The sequence below is a fragment of the Sorex araneus genome, chromosome 7, assembly GCF_027595985.1.
Source record: "Sorex araneus isolate mSorAra2 chromosome 7, mSorAra2.pri, whole genome shotgun sequence".
NCBI lineage: Eukaryota > Metazoa > Chordata > Mammalia > Eulipotyphla > Soricidae > Sorex > Sorex araneus.
The window spans coordinates 60,714,840-60,730,860 of record NC_073308.1 but is presented as its reverse complement, the minus strand read 5'-3'; the positions used below and the strand labels follow the sequence as shown (position 1 = coordinate 60,730,860).

At 41.2% G+C, this 16,021-nt stretch overlaps 1 protein-coding gene across 4 annotated transcripts in view; it reads right to left on the bottom strand.

Moving 5' to 3' along the window:
- SH3D19 (SH3 domain containing 19) overlaps positions 1 to 16,021 on the bottom strand; it is a 199,949-nt gene that overhangs the window by 105,577 nt on the left and 78,351 nt on the right. For all 4 annotated transcript variants that reach the window (XM_055144849.1, XM_055144850.1, XM_055144851.1 and 1 more), the window contains exon 2: positions 13,757 to 13,796. In XM_055144849.1, coding sequence (XP_055000824.1) covers positions 13,757 to 13,796 — 40 coding nt within the window. The remainder of the gene's footprint in view (positions 1 to 13,756; positions 13,797 to 16,021) is intronic.

Genomic DNA, 16,021 nt, shown 5'->3' with positions numbered 1-16,021 from the left:
GAGCCAAGAGTAATCCCTGAGTACCACTGGGTATGGCCCCAAAGCAAAATTCAGAACCTAAAATAAATATATAGATAATACTAAAAGACCATCATTTACCTTAATAAGGATAAAAAAGAAATTAATATAGACATATTTGAAGCCATACTGAAACCACTTGTGACCCTTCCTTTAATATGTAATATCATAAGCACGTGAGCAAATCCAGGCATCTGTTTTGGGGAAGGGAGGGCACTCGTTAGTGCCAGGATAGAACTCGGGTCTCCAATATGCAGATTCTGCACTACAGCCTTGCGAGACATCACCCTGGGCAGATTTTTTTTTTAAATGAATTACCGTGAGATAGATCATCACAAAGTTATTCATGACTGGGTTTCAGTCATACAATGTTCCAATACCCATCCCTCCACCATCACTGACCCCAGTTTCCCTCCCAACAGCCCATTACCTCCACTCCCTGCCTCTCTCTCTAAGGAAGGCACCTTTCTTCTCTCTCACTCTCTCTCCGCTTGTGCATTATGGTTTGTAATACAGGTACTAAGAGGTCATCATATTCATACAGGGCATTCAGTATTTTTATCAGGAAGGCAGAGCTAGAGTAGCTTTTATTAACTGGGTGGTGGCTGTGGGATGTAGGCATGACTGCCAGGGTTTTTGGGAGTACAGGGAGGAAAGGGAAAGTAGCCCATTTCAACCCCCAAAAAGCCTGGAGATTTCAGTCACAAAACTCACATACCCGAATTTTCAGCAGATGAGTATCTTGGTGAGGTCTGTTCTGAGACGGTGGAGTCCAGCAAGGCTATGGTGGTGATTTTGGATTGTGGGAGCAAGCGGCTGCCAAAGGCTCTGTGTGGGCGGGCACCAGGCTAACCCCCCTCCCCATCCCGATCTACCCAGGTATGCCCAGCCTTGAGGTTTTTGATCTTTTTCGAGATTTATTCACGGGCTCTGAAGCAATGCCAGTAGAAGAGTTTATATGGTAGCACTGGAATTGGTTTGTGGGGCTGACTGCCAGTGCTTCCAGGAGTATAGAGAAGTGAGGGAAAGCAGGCATCCCGACTCTGAGAAAAACTGGGATTTTAGTCACAAAACCTGCATACTCAAATTTTCAGCAGCAGGCTAGCATCTCAGTGAGGCTTGTCCTGAGATGATGGAGTCTGGCTGGGGGCATGGCAGTGATTTTGGATTGTCGGACCAGACTCATTTAAAAAACACCTTTTATTAAATACATACGTACCAATAAAAGTACCAAAAACAATATAGTACTAGAGTTTCACCTGTGATAAAGAGTCTGCAACCTTTTTGAATCTGGAGCAGGAAAACTTTTTCTATAACAAATTGCTGTTATAATGCAAATGCAATTAGTGAGTGTATAAACAAGTAGGTGTGCCTAAGTTGCTATCAAGCTAGCCAGAGAGGAAGCTCAGGGAAAGAGCACATGCTTCACTTATATGATGCCATGGGTGCACCTCTCCCACCTCCCCCCCCCCCAGTAAAATAAAACTATCACAAATAAATAATCTTTTTTTTTTTTTACAAAAATGGGCCAGATGTGACCTATTACTGACTCTGCTTTACAAAAGTGGTATACAGTACCTGTCCTTCTACAACTTGCATTGCTATCACCCAAAATAATTTCTGAGATTCATCTATGGTATAACACGTGGTTGAGTTTCCCTTAACCAAATGGCATTACTCTCAACATCTTGTACATGGTTCCTTTGAGACCTGTGAAGGAATTTCTCCAGGGTTTATAAGTATCTGCTGAGTTGTAAGGTAGAAATATTTTCAGCTTTATAAAACATTCTTCATATGCTCTTTAAATTGATATACCAAGGGGCCAGAGCGATAGCACAGAGGGTAGGGCGCTTGCCTTGCACGTGGCCGACCTGGGTTCGATCCCCAGCACCACATATGGTTCCCCAAGCACCACCAGGAGTAATTCCTGAGTGCAAAGCCAGGAGTAAACCCTGAGCATCGCTGGGTGTGACCCCAAAAGCTATATATATATAGTTAGTCTCCCACATACATGTTAGTCCGTAGTATTTCTCTGTTAACTTAATGAGAACAATGGGCTTCTATCTCATTATCAGGTTAGCATACATCTCTGTGACAGCAAAATAAACAACTCTCCTTCATATCTGCTGGCCACATAGGTTTCATCCTTTGTGTGCTCCCTGGTCAATCACCTTTTACTGATTTGCTTGCCTTTTCCTTCTGACGTGTAATTTTAAGTCACACTAGATACTAGCTTTTTAGTGCACAGCACAGTGTTTTCATTTGCTTTTGATATTTTCTGATACATACATTTTTAATGTTCACATAGTCAGATTTACTCATCGTTTTCTTTGTGATTTGTATTGGTTGAACCTTTTAAGCACTCACTCTCTCTACCCAAGTCAAAATGTTTAACTTTTATGTCTTCTATCTTATATGATACAAATAAAGCAGATTTCATCTGAATTTTTTAAAATCTGAGGAATCAATTGTTTCTGCAAAACTTACTCAGACCCCACCCCTTACTCCCAATTGATCTATAAAGTCACCTCTACAGAGAGCAAACGGTTCTGTTGTGTTCTTTGTGCTATTCAACTGTGTCTCTATTGACAAGACTCTTCTTCATGACTTACTAGAGCCACCTCCCCAGCCTGGTCTTCAAACTGGTCTTGGTTTTGTCTTGATTTGTTGGGTGTTTTTGCTTTTTTTTCCCCACACCCAGCTATGCTCTGGGCTTACTCCTGATTTTGCTTAGGGATCACTCTTGATGGTGCTGGGAGGATGATGTGCAATGCCAGGCAGAGAACCTGGATTAACTGCAGGCAAATAACCTACTGTGCTATCTCTCTGGCCCTGCTTTGGCTATTCTTGTTTGCCCTTTTGGTTTTGTTTTGTTTGGGGGCCACACATGGCTGTGTTCAAGGCTTACTCTTGGCTCTGCACTTAGGAATTACTCCTCACAGGCGCAGGGGTCCATACGCGGTGCCAGAGAATCTAACCTGGGTAAAGCGCGTGCAAGGCAAAGGCCATATCTGCTGTACAATCTCTCTGGCCTCTCTAAGTTTTAGAATCACTTTGTCAAGTGCAAAATAAAGTTTCTAAATTTTACTGAAATTTCTTTCTTTTCTTTTTTTTTCTTTTGGTGGAAGACAAACCCAGCTGTGCTCAGGGACCATATAGGGTGCTAGGGATCAAACCTGGGTTGAACACATGCAAAGCAAGCACCTGACCCACTGTAGTATCTCTCTGGCCCGACTTTTACTAAAAATTCATTAAAAAATTCATTCTGGAGAGCGAAACAGACCCTCTGTGCCTAGAGACTTTGATTCCAGAGACCTAACACATTTTGGCATCCAGCACAGCTTCTTACAGCAATGCACTGGGACTGTGAGCTGGGCTACAACTCAGCGTTGCCCGGGGATGGATCTTTCGTCTCCACCCTGTCTTTCTGTATGGAAAATGGCGGCGGCAGCAACATCCACGTGGCAGGAGCCATCTTCTAAGACTCCTAACCCAGAGGTATACAGTTTTTACACTTGGGGCTCCTAGGAAATCATGGGAAGTGGGTGTAACCGGCACGCCCTCGGCCCAGATAAATCCGGAGCTGCTGAGAGCGAAATGGACCCTCTGCACCTAAAGACTTTGATTCCAGAGACCTAACACATTTTGGCATCCAGCGCAGCTTCTTACAGCAATGCACTGGGACTGTGAGATGGGCTATGCAATTTCTGGCAGAATTTTCCCTGGACTTTATACAGAAATCCAAAACCTTAAGACTTAATATCTCTTAAATGTCAGCAATGTGAAACGGTTCCTTTTTAGCAGGTCTGACTTGGGGGGAAAACTCCAAAGAATAACAGTGAGTTTTTTGTTGAAATATTGAAGGTAATCAAAGTAGTAGCCATTTCTCTGGACTGTGAAGTAAGCAACAGCCCCACGCCGGCCGAGAAGAGGAAATATCTCTCTTTCCTGGTTGTTTCCCATTTTCGGGGAGAAACGCGGCATGGCGTCCACCATACTATGAGCGCGGGAAGGGGGATGAGGAAAAAAAAAAAGGAAAAGGAAAAAGGGGGAAAAAAAGAGTTATGTACTTGGAGCAGTGGGGCTACATATCTCTTCATTTTCAGCAATGGAAAACTAATTATCAAATGCATCCTCGGTAGTAGGGCTGTCTTTCTTGGGGGAAAACTCCAGCAACAATAATGAGTTTTGTGTTGAAATATGGAATGTAATCAAGGTAAAGAGAAAATGAAGTGAAATTCATCAGTTATACAGTTGGGGGTGGGCGGGAGAGGGCGGGAGATATACTGGGGTTTTTGGTGGTGGAAAATGGGCACTGGTGAAGGGATGGGTGTTTGAATATTGTATAACTGAGACATAAACCTGAGAACTTTGTAACTTTCCACATGGTGATTCAATTAAAAAAAATTCATTCTTTATGAACAGGTATCGAAGGGAAGATGATTACAAGGAGTTTTTAAGAAAGCCTAGGGGTCCAGTATGTGGCTCGCTGGTAAAGTACATGTCTTGCTGGCCTGAGTCTGTCAAGTATTTTTTAATCCCCCATTAGTTACTTAGTTCTCTTATTCAGAGCTGGTGGAATTCCTAATATTCCATTCATGGCACTTACTGCCATGGGGCTTAACTTTATTATCTTTAGCTCTTACTTCCCTCTCAATTAGTTTTCCAAATTGCCATTCTTTGGCACATTCTTCTAGATGTTATTAATAGTAATGTCCGAGAAAGGAAGTTACAAACTGAAATAAATTTAAAAATCCTGAATGGTAAATCATTCACTTAGTTTTACAATGAATGTGCTTTAGTGTGTCGGAATCTAGGTAGAAAGACAGTAAAGATATAGATCAAAGGGCCAGGGTTAAGGCACTTTTCTTGCATGCAGCCCACCCTGGTTCAAACCCCCAGCCCCAAACACAGCCTTTGGGAATGACATTTTGAGCATAGAGCTGGGGTAGCCCCATAGCACCACCAAGTGAGGCCCCAAACACACACTCTCCCAAATAAATAAAATATATTAAGAATACATATTTTTAAAAAGGGGCTGGAGCAATAGCGCAGTTAGGGCATTTGCCTTGCACATAGCCGACCCAGGTTTGATTCCTCCACCCCTCTCGGAGAGCCCAGCAAGCTACCGAGAGTATCTTGCCCGCACAGCAGAGCCTGGCAAGCTACCTGTGGCGTATTCGATATGGCAAAAACAGTAACAAGTCTCACAATGGAGATGTTACTGGTGCCCGCTTGAGCAAATCGATGACCAAGGGGATGACAGTGACACATTGATTTTTAAAAAGAGAGAGAAATAATTTTTTCCTTAAGCAGCATTCTGTAATTTTTCTTTCTTTTTTTGTGCATCATTTCTTACCTATTAATATGATGCAGAGGAATAGAATGCAGGAACATCAATTTGGGCAATGTGTTTAAATTAGTAAGACAAGAAAAATTCAGGTCATTTCTTTTTTTTTTTAATTAGTAAATCACCATGAGGGTACAGTACAGATGTACATATTTTCATCCTTGTGATTCAGTCATACAGTGCTCGAGTACCCATCCCTCCACCAGAGCCCATTCTCCACCTCCGATGATCCCAGTATCCCTCCCACCCCCCCTCCATCCCCCCCCCCCATCCACCCTGTCTCTGTGTCAGGGTATCCCCTTTTGTTCTCTCTCTCCTTTTGGGAGTTGTGGTTTGCAACAGAGGTATTGAGTGGTCATCGTGTTCAATCTATAGTCTACTTTCAGCATGCATCTCCCATCCTCAGCAGGTCCTCCAACCACACTTTACTTGGTGATCCCTTTTCTATCTGAACTGCCTTTTCCCCAGCATGCAAGGCCGGCTTCTAAGCCGTGGAGCAAACATCCTGATACTTAGCTCTACTATTCTTGGGTGTTAGTCTGCCATTCTGTTATTTTATATTCCACAGATGAGTGCAATCTTTCTATGTCTGTCTCTCTCTTTCTGACTCATTTCACTTAACATGATACTTTCCATTTAATCCACTTATATGCAAATTTCATGACTTCATCTTTTCTAACAGCTGCATAGTATTCCATTGTGTTGATATACCAAAGTTTCTTTAACCAATCATCTGTTCTCAGGCACTCAAGATTTTTCCAGATTCTGGCTACTGTAAACAGTGCTGCAATGAACATACAAGTAAATGCAGGTATTTCTGACTTCCACATAAGCAAATATTATTTATGCTTTGGGACTACCCCGAGTGGTACTGGGCTGGCAGGGAGGCTTCCAGCAGTGCCCTAGGGACCATGCAGTGCAGGGATCAGTGATGGGATTGAAGCTGGGACTCAGCATAAAAGCACATGCTTTAGTCCTATTCTCCCAAGCCTCTATTACCTCCCTACTTATTTTCATTCTTGAGCAATAAGCAAAATTTTTAAATGCCAGCATCAAAACAAACAAATTAAAAAATCCAGAAAGTTTATTTTAAATGCTTAAAGCAGTCTCCCCACCACATCCCTTTCTTTCTTTTTGCCCTTCAAAACAGTGAAAATCCCTCCCTGTAATTTTCACCAAAAGGTCTGGCACCCGAGTGCCAGGGCGAGAGGATGCAGTGTTGTTCAGGCCTTTAAACAGAGCTTGGGATTTTAGCATTTGTTTGGCCTTTATAAAACTTTTCCTTTTCTTGACAAGAGTTATGTTTCTATCTTATCCCAGCTCAGAAATGAAAGAACAGGCAGACATTCCAGATTTATTCCCCTCTCACAGTGAAAGCAAGAGGAGTAAAAAAACAAACAAGGGATATACATCTTTCTTATCTTTGTTGGGCGTTGAGCCCATCATTCTTTGTTGTTGTGTGGCCCAAGGAGAACAAACTAACATCCCCAATTAAGTGTCTTTTTGTTTATATTTTTCTCTTTCTGCTCTGCTGATACAGTGGGCATTAATCTGCTCGACGCACTGCTGGTCTAGAGGGGTACCCCTGGGTCATCCACATGCAAGGCAAGCACCTTATCCTCTATATATTCCTCCAGACTCTATTTCTCCCATTTCTCTTACAGGGCAAAACTCACTGTTGTAACTTTCAGTCCTGAGATTTTGTGAGATTATTCCCAATTTGCAAGGAAAAAAATATTCTCTTTCTCTGTTTAAACTACAATTGGCATTGAGTGACTGAATGAACATTTACTCATTAAGTGCTTATTGTGGAAAATCTAGGTAACCTTAAAGGAGAAAAGACTTTCAGATTATCCTGAAGAGTGCCACAGCACTGCCTGTGGCAGAGCCATGTAGACGTGGGTTCTGACGAGTGCAGGTGGGCTCAGAGATGGGAATTTTCTGCTGCAAGTTCAGAAGACTAGTGCTCTGATGAACACAACTCTACTGATGTTTTCTTTTTCTTTCTTTGTAAACAGAATTGAGCCCTGAGTAGGTCCCCTCAACAAACTGGCCACTGAATGAGGAAGCGGTTGGAGTAATCTAAAATTATGACTTAAAAACAATTTAACGGGCCAGAGTGATAGTACAGCGGGGAGGGCACTTGCCTTACACGGGGCCTACCCAGGTTCCATCCCCAGCATCCCATATGGTCCCCTGAGCACCACCAGGAGTATTCCTAAGTGCAGAGCCAGGAATAACCCCTGTGCATCGCCAGGTGTGACCCAAAAAGCAAAACCATAACATACACACACACAAAAAAATAAAAACTTATGGTTTTAGCCAAATGTGAATCTTTTTCTATATTATCCCTCCCCAGCACTAGCATGTTCAGCTTTTGCTTAACACTGTTCCCAGACATTCCATCTCGCACTAGCTGCATCAGGCTACCTTCCCTGAAAGGTGCTGAAATCCACCCTCCTAAGCTTTCTACTGACAAATGCAAACTACCCTCTGGAATTCCCAGAGACACACAGAAGAGTCCCCTCCACTGACACTGCTTTCTCGTGTAGTTTTTCTTCTGGTGAATTATCTGAAAGCACGCTGCAAACAAAGCTACACCACCTAGGCAGAAATCACCTATGGGTATAAGAACATCATCCCCCATGTCAGAACATTCTTTTTACAGACCTAAAAAGAGATTGCTAATAAAACAAAATTAAATTTAAATTTTTAACTATGCCCCCAAAAGTTACCTAATCAGGGACTTTAAAGAATGTAATCAACAGATTTCTTCATTGAAAAGACAGACTTCCACTGCTAATAACTTAATAATGGACTGGAGAGAGAATTCGGGGATAAAGGCAAATGCCTTGCATGTAGCCAACCATGGCTTGAAAGCTGGTACCACAAAGTCCACAAGCATCACTGGGTGCAGTCCTGGAGGGCCCAAGCCTGGATAATCCCTGGCACTACAAGGCAGGAACATATCCTCAGACCTAGTACTGAAATCTCCACCTGATTGGCTGAGTATAAATGGGACCCTTGTGCCCCCAGCACAATTTGGGAGCCCTTTGTCCATCCAACAACAACCACCACCACCAAACAAACTTAGAAGCACATCTCAAGCAATACAAATATCTATTTCCTCAACAACTTTTTCCTCAAATCTTAGGAACTCTAATAACCCTTGCCTGAATAAAGTATCCAATTTTCTAATTCTATCATTCCTTTTATGTGAAAAATTTTTTAACCCAATGCATTATAGCTCATTATCATTAACTTTTAAAAATTTTTTATTTTTCTTTTATTTAGTCGCCATGAAATTAAAAGTTACTCATGACTAACACGGCTCCAGGATTCGGGACTGGGACACATCCAAGCCGCGAGGGGGCACTGGAGTGGGGCGGCGCCAGCCCAAAACTCCTAGTGGTCCCGGCCGCCGGAAGTCACGCCCTCAACCCACCCTCGGTGCCATCTTGCCACAATCCACAGAGAAGCGGCAGGCATTCTGGTGAGCAACGCGGCCCAGACAATGCTCCGGACCCGAATCGGGGCCAGCAACACCGGAGGGCCGGAAGAAGGAGGTGCCGCCAGCACACCTTCTCCAGATGGAGCCCTGGCGACACTGAGCAGCAACTAACACGGCTCCAGGATTTGGGACTGGGACACATCCGAGCCGCGCGGCAGCGTTAGAGATCATTCAGTCATTAACACTTTTTTTTAACCAGGATATCATGTAAGTTTATTTCAGATGTAATAGTAATGCTAAAATCAACAAGTTGAATTCTTACCTGAACCAAGTAAAATTACCCATTTGAGTATTTTTAAAGTTATTCCCTACAAAAAACTGAGAGGGCTTCTCTTTTCTACCCCACACACCATGGTTTGCCATTAGTTGTTTTTAGAGGATTTTCAGATGAGTAAACTGGGGGAATTATTTCAGAACCTCTTTCCCCAAATGAAAATGAATTTGGACAAATAATATTACATAGATTTCTCTACACAATTTTTTTTGTTTAGAACTAAATGCAATTAACATAAAAATTTGCCTATTCACCCCACAATAAAAATGATCTCTCCAGGAAAATGTGATGGACATATCTTGTGATGTTTTAATTAGTGTAATGATTTTACTTCAGTAATTTGTATCACATATCAAAATACCCAATTCAACAAGGAACATTACTTCAGTCTTTACCAACTCATAAGCACATGTAATCCTAGTATCCAGCTTCTATTTCTACATCCTCCTCCTTAATTGGATGGAATTATTTAATATGGATTCATGTAGGGAAGTTAGCCCTTTATAAACATTTACAATTTAGGTGACATCAACACTTTTTAATACTCAACTAGTCCCACAGTTCATCAGTGGGGACCTCCTGAAGCTTTCACCTAAGCCTTTTGTTATAACTGGGCTCTTCCTTGCCTTCTGTTTCATCAGGATTCCCAATTCTCCATACTTTTCCCATTCCCAGACTTGGAAATGATCCTCGGTGTACCTTGTGAACAGCTTTTATGAGACATAGTTTTGCTTGCCAGTCTCTTCACGCCAGTCCTCTAGGTTCAAAACCAGTTATTTCTAGCCCATAGGTCACCACCGACCTCCCCTTCCTCCCAAACCCTACACTTCACACCTATGCTAAATCTAGACTTTTCTTTATACAAGTCTTTGTGAAACTTCACTTTGATTTCTACCGTCCTTTTATCTTCTATATCCCAACTCAACTTGTCGTTCCACTCCATATTCTCAATCTGGCTAGAGCTAGAGGATTTCCTTATCCAATTCCAGGATCCAATCACTCCACACTGATAAAAATCTCAGATGAGACATGGAAATCTGTATTTTGGGGTGTGTGTGTGTGTGTGTGTGAGAGTGCATGCACATGTGTAAGTATGACAAGTGTCTTAATAGACGCTGATTTTATCTTCTAAGTTTTTTTTTTTATCTTTTTGGGTCACATCCAGCAATGCTTAAGGGACCATCTGGGTTGGCCATGTGCAAGGCAAACACACTACCTGCTGTACTATCGCTTCAGCCCCTCATTCCAAGTTTTTTGGTTTTGATGCCACACCTTGGTGAGGCACCTTGCAGTGTCTGGGGGCTACTTCTGGCTCCTTGCTCAGGGATCACTCCCACGAATTCACTGTATGACTAAGGAGCCATATAGAGGTGGGGATCAAACTCAGGCCTCCTGCATTCAAAGCATGTACTCAGCCCATTGAGCTACCTCGCTGGTTCCCACTCTAAGGATTTTCTACACTTCCAACTTTGTCACTCAAGTTAAGCATGCTATCAAAGTCCTGTGTCAAAAAAAATTTTTTTTTGTTTTGTTTTGGGGCCATACTCAGCAATACTCAGGGGTAGCTCCTGGCTCTGCACTCAGGAATTACTCCTGGCAGTGCTCGGGAGGAGCATATGGGATGCCAGGGATCAAACCTGGGTCAAACATGTGCAAGGCAAGTGTCCTACCCACAGTACCATCTCTCCAGCCCCACCAAAAAGTAATTTTTGTTAATATGTGAATTATGCCTTGAAAAAAATTAGCTTTACATTCCAAATAGTCAACTATATTTTTCTTCCAGATTAGGTCTCACTGTCTTATTTTGATTAACAATTTCCATGAGCTATATTGCTAGTATATCAAATGGACTGGAGTTGTCCTAGATTTTAGATTTTTAATCACTAGAGGCCAATGCCTTCCAGGAACAGATACCTTGAGAAAGCAACAGAATTTGGTTTACCAGGCCAGTTAACTAAATGAATATATTGCTATATTGTCAGTTACCACAACAAAAAATGCAAAGAAAAAATGATGGGATATACAATAATTAGAACATTAAAAAAGTCACAGAATCTGGTTAGAAATATCAAATACTGGGCCAGGGATATGTTCCTGTTCCAACCATGTTGCAGCAAATTGCATGATTTCATCATTCTTTGAAGCTGCATAGTATTCTATTGTACATATATATACCACATCTTCATAATCTATTCATGTGTCATTGAACATCTAAGTTAATTCCATATCTTACCTATTGTACTGAGTGCAGAAATGAATAATGGTGTGCATATGACCTTTGGAAGATTGGTGTTGAAATATTCACTGTATCACTGTCATCCCGTTGTTCGTCGATTTACTTGAGCGGGCACCAGTAACATCTCTATTACACTCAGCCCCGAGATTTTAGCAGCCTCTCCTTACTCGTCTTTCCCAACGATTGGAGGTTCTTTCAGGGCCAAGGGAATGAGAGCTATCATTACTGTTTTTGGCATATCAAATACATCACGGGTAGCTTGCCAGGCTTTCCAAGAGGTATGTACATATCTTTTACTATATTTGGGATATGAATACGCCATGGGGAGCTTGCAAGGCTCTCCCGTGTGGGCAATAGACTCTTGGTAGCTTGTCAGGTTCTCCAAGAATGAGAACAAGGCTATTAGATGTTATTATTAATATTATTATTACTTATTAATATTAATATATAATATTAGCTATTAGATGCTATTAGATGTCTCCGCTTCCGGGAGCTTGGTCTTATAGTCTCTGGATGTTGGTCGTTGATGGGATTACACGGCGCCGGGGGCAGTTTGTGAGTGTGGCTGCCAGGCTACTGGAAATATTATATGCCTAAAACTCAACTATCAATAACTTTATAAATACAGTTCTTTAACTTAAAAATGATACAAATATTTTTTCAATTAAAATTTTTTTAATTTTAAAAGGGCTAGAGCAATAGCACAGCTGGTAGGGCGTTTGCCTTGCATGCAACTGACCCGGGTTCCATTCCTTCGCTCCCCTAGGAGAGCCCCACGAGCTATTGAGAGTATCTCGCCCGCACGGTAGAGTGTGGCAAGCTACCCATGGCGTATTCGATATGCCAAAAACAGTAACAAGTCTCACAATGGAGACATTACTGGTGCCCACTCTAGCAAATCGATGAGCAACAGGATGACAGTGACAGTGACAGTGGGCCAGAGAGATAGCATAAGTGTTAAAGCACTTGCTTTGCATGTTTGATCTCTGCACCATGTTTTCTGAGCACCACCAAAAGTAAGCTCTAAGCACCCTAAGGTGACTCACCCTTCATCCTCACTGTCCCCAAACTGAATACAGACCTATCATTTTTGAGTTAGGAGTAAAATCAGACCATTTTTCACCTGCAAACTTGATAAGAATTTTTAACTAAAAATAACTTTAATTTTTAACTCTTTTGTGCTGGTGAAGGACTAGTGAAATACATTTGGATAGTGTAGGTGAGAGGATTAAATACTCATTTTCTTGGCAATTATTCTGAAATGGGGGTGGGGGTATACCTAATTGGTGCTTAGGGACTCTCTGGGTTTTACGCTTAGGAGTTGCTCCTAAAGGTACTTAGGGTGTAGGGGACCCTGTAGGGGAATGCAATGCATGTGCCCAGCTCATTGAGTTATTTTTCTAGCCCCCTTCTTGGCAATTTGAAACTATCTAATAAGAACCTAAATTCAACTCTAATACATACATGCTGATAAAAAAAATCCAGAAAGAGGAGGGGAAATGTTTAAAAGAATTACACCAAAAGTTTAGCAGTAGCAGCCATCTTGAACTCATAAAAGACAACTATTTTGCTATATATGCTTTTAAAAACAACAACAACAACAAAAATTTCTCAAATTACTTCAATGAGTCCAAGTTAAGTTTTTCTCTTAGGAAAAAAACCAACACACTTTATAAAAACAGTTAAGACCCCTCCCATAACCGTAAAGAGTTTCTCCCTTTCGTTTCCACTTCTCCCCTCCCCTCCCCTCCCCTCCCCTCCCCTCCCCTCCCCTTCCCTTCCCTTCCCTATACCTCGAAGAGCTGCAAGGCATACATTGCATGTGGGAAGCCTGGGTTCAATTCCAGGCACCACATGGTCCTCAGAGTACCACTAGGGTGACCAGAGCACCACGCCTGAAGCAGCCCCTAAACATCATCACATATAGCTCAAAACAAAGAAAAAGTGGGGATGAAGAAATAAATGGGGGTGGGAGGCAGGAAGAAAGGCTGAGGGATGCAACCCAGTTATACGGCACATACTTTTTCCAAATATGAGTCCTAGACTCAATATCTAGAACCACCCACTCCAAAAAGGCCAAAGTAAAGAAAGAGTTGGAGTGGGGAATAAAACAAGACAGAAAAAGATGGGAAGAGGGTTAAAATAATCTAGGAAAAGATTTACCAGTTGCAGATAGAAATTCTCAAAATAAAATGGTCTCAGGTAATTAATTTAATAAATACTTCTGTTAAAACAATACAGTATTTTCCTTGTGAAACTTCTTTTAATGGCACAGAATATTTAAATATGCAGTCATCTAGAAGACATACTTGCACTACTCTCATCTAATATTTTTCAATAAAATTATTAAATATTGTAAGTCCATACCTTGAAGAACGATGCTCTGGTTTATTCCGTTCGTTGCGATCTGAGAAAAGAAAATTAGAAAAAGAATCATGTATCAAAATGCTCTTTAGAAGCTCCAGAAAAGTTCTTAAGCACCAGTTGCCATACCATTAGATTTCACAAAGCACCTTCTTCAAAGTTAAGAGGATTTGTCTGACAAAGGATATAGAAAAGATACAAAGAAAGCCTAGCATATTAATTTAATTCTTAAAGATCTTTGCTATTTCAATCGCTTTGTTAAAACAAAAATAAATCTAGCTAAGGAAAGTAAGGAAACTGAAAAACCACAAATGACTCAGCTTTAAAAAATCATTCCATGAATCACAATTGGCAAAAGCTTCTAACAAGACTGGGAGGGGGGAATGAGCGTCAGCTACACCAACATCTGTAAGTACACTATGACCAGTACAGCTTCATCCTTAACCCTCAATCACTCAGAACATTTTAGAAGTTGAATTTCAGTGTATCAAAGAGAATTAAGCCTATTGTGTTACAGGGCAGTGGTTCTTAACCAGAGAATATAAGGGCCTTATTGCCCACCCAGAGGCCTTTGGCCTGTCTGGAGACATTTTAGGTTAAAACAGTTGGGGAGGAATGAGCTACTGGCATCTACTGGTTAGAGACCCAGGATACTGCTACATATCCTACAACAAGAAATTATCTTGCCCATTTTTGGAGGGGGCTGGGAGGGTGGGCCACACCTCCTGGCTCTGTGCTCAGGGATCACTCCTGGTGAGGCTTAGGAAGGACCATAAGGGAAGTGGGGATTAAACCCAGGTTGGCTATGTGCAAGCAAATGCCTTGCCCGCTGTACTATCGCTCCAACCCCATCTTACCTAAATACTATGCAGTGCTGAAATTAAGCACAGAAACTTTTAAGTTTTCAAAAAGCCCTCTTTGGGCTGCTTATTTTAAGTGCTGTTAATCAACTTGGAGGCAATCACACACAGAGAAAGAACCACAACACAGGTTATCTTTTTTGAGTTGCAGTAGATTTTTTTTTCAATCTATGCTTAAAAATAACTGAATAAAGTCAAAAGACTCAGAATTATGGAAATACAGAAAGCTAGTTAGCAAACCACATAAAAACCCATGTGGTAACATTTTGAAACTATGCAATGTTATCAACATATAGGTTTCTAAAGTAACTTTTGAATACTAACAAGAAATTGAAGCAGATTAGACAGGAATTTCTTTCTCCCTTTTGATTTTATTCATGGTAGAGCAACATAAAAATCATGAAAATATACTTGAAAACTTCTAGAATTAAGAATTAAGGAAGAATTAAGGAAGAAAAGGAATAGGATTTATGTCATCAAATGTATGCACCAGTTTCTTAAGGATAAACAAGTAAGAAGGGTCACAATAAAGCATGTTGGAACTACTGCTCTCCAAAAACGCTCAACACTAAACAGCTTCTTGTTCCAATTTCTTCGTGCTGTGACTCACTGTTATTGTCCCTTTAAAAATTCTTGCTTAACTTATTTTACCCTTCCCTTAAATAAAAATACCATTTTTCACTTGCTGAACACTAATAATCTTAAAGTATAGCAATAAAACACATATTTTTAATATTTTAAATCACCCTTCAGCTTTAAGCTGGCCAAGTTTGCTAACAAAACAATGTGACTCAAAGTAAAAGTAGTAACTGTACGCAGATCAACCATCTTTGGAGAACAAAGCAACATCTCTTACCTGGGACTAAAGATGAGCTAGATGTTATCCCGTCATACCTTTAGCTGTGGCCGTGAGCCTAGTTTCCTACATTTTACTTAGGCATGTAAAGCCACTTTCTCCTCACAAATCTTCCTGGCGCTACATGTGTCCACGGAAGAAGGGAGAAACAGAGTCACAATGCATGTAAACAAGACTCAACAGCTGAAGGCTTCCCTCCAGAGCCTGTTCTGATTGGCAGATGTGCTATGACCAGTCTGCACAGCTGGAATGCAGCCACTCAGGAAGTGAATGGCTCGAAACTCTCCTTCACTTTTGGTTAAAACAGGAAATTCTACACTCGTTTTTATACTTTCTGTTCTAACAAGATACAAATGGCCTGTCCACAGTATTTCTACATTAAATTAATAATCAAAATCCAAGAAAGAACTTGATAATCCTTAAAGAACATTTTAAACACGTCTGCCCAAACTTAGTTTGCCAGATGAGATCCATTCCCATGTAAATATGTGTAAGCAGTGTTTATAACACGCTACACTTAAGACTCATATACTGGATAATTTGAGGGTAAGG